Consider the following 5,839-nt stretch of genomic DNA (forward strand, 5'->3'; position numbering starts at 1 on the left):
AACATGAGTGAAACTCCGTCTCAAAAAAAAAAAAATAAAAAGAAAAGAAACTTGCCCAAGGTCACACAATGGGTAAGTGATGGAGCTGGAAGTCCACTCTAAGCTGTGGAGCCTGTGTTTGTAACTTAGAGGCCAAAAGTGGAGATCATGCAAACGCAGGGCCAGAAGAGGTAGACAGAGCTGGATAATGGGCCAGGGGGTGCCGCAGCACACAGAACCAGATAATTACTAGACTGGAAGAGGAGGCCTGAGGAGCTAGTCCCCTCCCGCTAGCACCCACCACGCCCACTAGGGGGCAGCAGAACGTCCTTTCCTAGGGAACTGGCTCCTGGGCAGGAAGAATCAGAGCCTGGGCTCCTGCAAGCTGGGCCCCCTGGAGCCAAGCCCTCTGCTGGGACTCAAGGCTGCTCCGGCTGGGGGCAGAGTCCTCTGGGGTTCTGCGAAATGGAAATGTATCTGCTGGCAGTTAGGGTCTCCAGTGGGGAAATTTAATTCATATTCTAATCTCAAAACTTTCAAATACCCTCAGAATAAAAGCCTGACTCCCTGTGTGACCTGCCAACCACCTGCCCTCATCCACACTACGGCATGGCCGAACCACCCACCCTCGCTACAGTGCCTTACTCACTCATCTGAGCCTCTACAAGGGCTACTTCTAGCTGGATGTGGTGACTCACACCTATAATCCCAGCACTTTGGGAGGCTGAGGTGGGAGGATCACCTGAGCTCAGGAGTTTGAGACTAGTCTGGCCAATGTGGCAAAACCCCATCTCTACTAAAAATACAAAAAATTAGCCAGGCGTGGTGGCACAAGCCTATAATCCCCAGCTACTCAGGAGGCTGAGTGGGAGAATCATTTGAACCCAGGAGGTGGAGGTTGCAGTGAGAGCCAAGATCGCGCCACTGCACTCCAGCCTGGGCAACAGAGCTGAGCCTCTGTGTCAAAACAAAACAAAAAAAATTAGCCAGGTGTAGTAGTGCATGCCTGTAGTCCCAGGTACTTGGGAGGCTGAGGTGGGAGGATCACCTGAGCCCAGGGAAGTCAAGGCTGCAGTGAGCTGTGATAGTGCCACTGCACTGCAGCCTGGGTGACTGAATGAGACCCTGTCTCAAACGATAATAACAGCAACAACAACAATAATAATAAAAGGGCCATTTCCTCTGCCTGGGGCCATCAACCCACTTCCTCTCCCAGACTCCTACTGGTCTCACAAAAGCCATCCTTTTACTAACTTTGAGACCTGTGGCCATCACCAAACTGCCCTGGGCCTCAGTCTCCTCATTTGTAAAATGGAATAAATGCTACTGACATCATAGAATTGAGGTGCTTAGAACAGTGCCTGCACATAGAAAATGCTAGGCAAGGGTTAGCTATTTTTACTGTGGCTGTTGAACTAACCTGACCTTTTCCGCACCTCTAAATCTGAGTTAAGTTCCCACCTCTAGGCTTCATCACCCCCCTGTACTTGCAGCCATCACACAGGATTCTAACTGTGTGGTTACTCTTCAGTCTAACCCTTCCATCCAACACCAAGCTCCATGGGAGATCCAAGGACAGAGTTAATCTCCTGCACCCAGCGGGAAGCCTGGCACAGTAGGCGTGACTTCTGTATGATGGAAGCCCAGGTAGTGGGGCAGAAGGATGGGCCAACCCTGAGGTTCTAGGTCTGAGATTCAGGGAAAAGTAGGGGCAAGATCCCTGGCTGCCATCTGAGGGAGGCTGGGCCTGGAACAGGTTTGGGGACAGTGGGCCCCAGGGTGTATGTGACACATACCTCCTTGTTGTCCATGGGGATCTTGAGTTTCACCACCTCATACTTCTCCTCACCCTCATCCTCCTCACCCTTCACCAGCAGCACCATCTCCTCCTGCATCTCTTCCTCCTCCTCCTCCTCTGCCTGCTGTTCGCCGGGCATCTTGGTGTCCTGAGGCGGGGAGCTGGATCAGAAGCTCAGGACCCGCCCCCCCACCGTGTCCCTGGCCCAGCAAGGCGGTGCAGCCGTGGCTTCTCCCGCCCTGCCTGGTCTCCGAATCTGGTCCTCTTCCGTCCACCCCAGCCCGGCCCCACGCTCTGGCACAGCCCCGGGACCAGCTCTGGGGGCTCGCGTTCACCCCACTCATCCCGGCATTCAAGGCCCTGAACAGTTCGAATCTCCAGCCCTCGCAAGTCGCCACCCTCCTTGCGCTGAGTCACTCCTCAGCGCCTGGGTCAGCGACCTGGAGCTCTGGGGCACGGGCTAGAGGCGGAATCGGGGCGGAAACCCTAGGGAGGAGGTGCGCACTCACCAGCCGAAGGTTCGGCGCTCGCGGTGCCCCAGGCCTGGGCGCCGGGCGGTTGGGCACTCAGCGAGGCCGCGGCTCGGGGGGCGGGGCAGGGGCGGGGCCCCAGAGACGGCCGGCCATGGGTCCGAACATATAGTCCCACCCCCTGGGGCGGAGCCCGAAGGATCCGGGCGTCCAGCCAAAACGGCTCGGGAAGGGCGGCGAGCTCAGACCTGGCGTTCTCCGCAGTCCCCGGACTCCCAAATACCTGGAGCCGCCCCAGCGCGGCGTTCAAGGTCCTCGCAGCCAAGTTCCAACCTACCCTCGCGGCCCGTCTCCGGGGGCTGGCTTGGAGGTCTCCGCTGCGCCCAGCGCCTCTGCTCCGCCCGAAATAGGCCACGTGCGCTCCCGCCCTGGCCTGGGCCTCTCGCTGGCGCCCCGCCTGGAGGGCGGACCCTGTTGCCTCCTCACTTCTTCCCTTCCCTCTTTCTACCTCCTCTGCCGTCTTATCTCCTTCTTTCTCGGCGTCGCTTATCCCGCTGGCCTCTGGGATATCTTGCTTCTTGAATATATCCTAACCAAATCAACATCCACCCAAGCTACCGCTGTCGCGTCATGCGTGGGGTGCTTACCATGCGCCACCGCTGTTCAGCATCTTACACACCTGGTCTCATTTGATCCGCACAGCGATGGGTCCTGATCCATTTTACAGATGAGCTCATTGAAGTTCAAAGAGATAAACGAATTTCCCTAAGTTACACAGTAAGGATGTCATAGCATCTAGTATCCTAGGTGGAAAATAGCTCAGAGCTAAATCTAGTCCATAGAGATACCTTGTTTGGCCCTTAGAATATTTTTACTTTAAAAAAAATCGTTTTAAGGCCGGGCGCCGTGGCTCATGGCTGTAATCCCAGCACTTTGGGAGGCCGAGGCCGTGGATCACTTAAGGTCAGGAGTTCTAGACCAGCCTGATCAACATGGCGAAACCACGTCTCCACTAAAAATACAAAAATTAGCTTGATGTCGTGGTGCACGCCTGTAATCCCAGCTACTGGAGAGGCTGAGGCACAAGAATCGCTTGAACCCGAGAGGCAGAGGTTGCAGTGAGCCGAGATCTCACCATTGCCCTGCAGCCTTGGGCAACAAGAGCAAAACTCTGTCTCAAGAAAAAAAAATTTTTTAATTTGAATATTTCATATAAAAATATATTTTTATATGAAAATACATAAATTCCACTTCCTTCGAAAATAGCCACTTCCATTGCAAAAACAGATATCTAATTCTCCCATTTTATGAATGGGACAACTAAGATTCAGAAATCATGAAGGAAAAGAGAAATAACATTCAGTAAGTGCTTACAAGTCCTATGTTGTCCTTTATAACAGCCCAATTGGGATCAATAATACCTCCAGTGGACAAAAGGGGCAGCTTAGAAAAGTTGAGTAATTTGCTCAAAGTCACATAGCTGGCAAACGGCAGATTCAAAGCTTGTGCTCTTCTATTGCACCAAATTATCTCTCAGGAATGAAGTTATAAAATTGGCTCTTTCCCAGAGCTGGAAGAAGGGGTGAAATGCCTGGTTACTCACACACAAGATCCCCAGGAACCACTTTGGTTGCGTTCATTCTCAGAGTATTTATTGAGTCCTCCTATGCACCTGTCACCATTCTAGGTATGGGAGATGTAGTCGTGAACAAAACATACAAGAGCCAAATCTTGGCTCCTGTGGCACTACTCAGTGTGCAAAAAATGTAAACATGTAAATAAGGGAGATAATATCAGATAATGACAGGTGCAACGAGGGAAGTCAGACAAGATGATCCAACAGGGAGTGGCTGTGGTGGCAGGGGCTTATTTATTTATTTATTTATTGAGACAGAGTCTCCCACTGTCACCTGGGCTGGAGTGCAATCTCAGCTCACTGCAACCTCCACCTCCTGGGTTTACGTGATTCTCCTGCCTCAGCCTCCCCAGTAGCTGGGATTACAGAGGCACACCACCATATCCGGCTAATATTTTGTATGTTTAATAGAGACGCAATTTCACTATGTTGGCCAGACTGGTCTCGAACTCCTGACCTCATGATCCACCCACCTTGGCTTCCCAAAGTGCTGAGGTTACAGGCTTCAGCCACCAAGCCCAGCCTGGCAGGGGCTTCTTTAATGCGGGCGGGGAATGTGTCTCAGGATACAATATTTGATTTTTTCTTTTTCTTTTTTTTATAGAGATGGAGTGTCACCTTGTTGGCCAGGTTGATCTCGAACTCCTGACCTCAGGTGATCCACCCATCTCGGCCTCCCAAAGTGCTGGGATTACAGGCGTGAGCCACCGCACCCGGCCGATTTTTTCTTTTTTTAGATGGAGTCTCGCTTTGTCATCCAGGCTACAGTGCAGTGGCACGATCTCAGCTTACTGCAACCTCTGCCTCCCAGGTTCAAGGGAATATCCTGCCTCAGCCTCCCGAGTACCTGAGATTACAGGTGCACGCCAACATACTCAGCTAATTTTTAAATATTTTTGGTAGAGACAAACAGGGTTTCACCATGTTGGCCAAGTGATACACCTGCCTTTGCCTCCCAAAGTGCTGGAATTACAGGCAGGAGCCATCATGCCCAAGATGGATACAATTTTTTTTTTTTTTGAGACGGAGGTCTCACACTGTTGCTCAGGCTGGTGTGCAGTGGCATGATCTCAGCTCATCGCAACTTCTGCCTCCCCAGTTCAAGTAATTCTCTTGCTCCAGCCTCCCGAGTAGCTAGGATTACAGGCGCCTGCCACTACGCCTGGCTAATTTTTTGTATTTTTAGTAGAGACAGGGTTTCACTATGTTGGCCCTGCTGGTCTCTAAGTCCTGACCTCAAGTGATTCACCCACCTTGGCCTCCCAAAGTGCTGGGATTACAGGCATGAGCCACCGCACCTGGTCTGGATACAATATTTGAGCTGAACCTTGAACGATAGAAAGGGTTAGCCATTCGAAAATCTGGAAGAGTGTTTGAGATTCTTTTTGAGAGTGTTCTGCCTTGAGGCAGAAGCTTGGTGTGTTTGAAGACTAGGAAGAAGGCTCGTGTGGCTGAATCTGAGCATCCAAGGGAGCGAGGAAGGGGAAATGTAGCAGGGGAGGTGAAGGAGAGGTAGGCAAGTAGGCAGGAGCTAAACTTGGCCAGAACCTAACCTCTAGCGAACGCAAGGCATCTTGCCCTGATTAAGAGAGAATCAGCGAGGAGACAGCTGTGAGCCTGCCTCTGGCAGGGAAAGTCCCTACTGGAAGGGGCCTCCTGCTGTTTTAAACAGGAACTTGCAAAAAGAAGGGAAAGGGCTCCATCAATTTGCCTGGCAACCATGTACAGGTCTACTTGCAATAGGATCTAGTTCATGCTGTCGACGATCTCATAATCTAGTAAAGAAGTTTTTGGGCCATGCACGGTGGCCTCACGCCTGTAATCCCAGCACTTTGGGAAGTATTCAAGACCAGCCTGGGGGGCCGGGCGCGGTGGCTCACGCTTGTAATCCCAGCACTTTGGGAGGCCGAGGCGGGTGGATCACGAGGTCAAGAGATCGAGACCATCCTGGTCAAC

The 5,839-nt window shown here is 52.1% G+C and overlaps 1 protein-coding gene across 4 annotated transcripts in view; it reads right to left on the reverse strand.

Annotated features, from left to right (window-relative positions):
• Nucleotides 1–2,941, reverse strand: part of ZNF771 (zinc finger protein 771) — a 13,578-nt gene extending 10,637 nt beyond the window's left edge. The window contains exons 1-2 of one of the 4 annotated variants that reach the window (XM_017515477.2): nucleotides 2,585–2,941; nucleotides 1,776–1,925 (exon numbers count right to left, since the gene is read on the reverse strand). In XM_017515477.2, coding sequence (XP_017370966.1) covers nucleotides 1,776–1,916 — 141 coding nt within the window. In that variant the 5' untranslated portion in view covers nucleotides 1,917–1,925; nucleotides 2,585–2,941. Of the gene's footprint in view, nucleotides 1–1,775; nucleotides 1,939–2,286 lie in introns of all 4 variants that reach the window. The other 3 variants (XM_017515475.2, XM_037733849.1, XM_017515476.2) reach the window with 3 other exon arrangements.
• Nucleotides 2,942–5,839: the final 2,898 nt, after the last annotated feature.

The sequence above is a fragment of the Cebus imitator genome, unplaced genomic scaffold, assembly GCF_001604975.1.
Source record: "Cebus imitator isolate Cc_AM_T3 unplaced genomic scaffold, Cebus_imitator-1.0 Scaffold552, whole genome shotgun sequence".
NCBI classification, from domain to species: Eukaryota; Metazoa; Chordata; class Mammalia; order Primates; family Cebidae; genus Cebus; species Cebus imitator.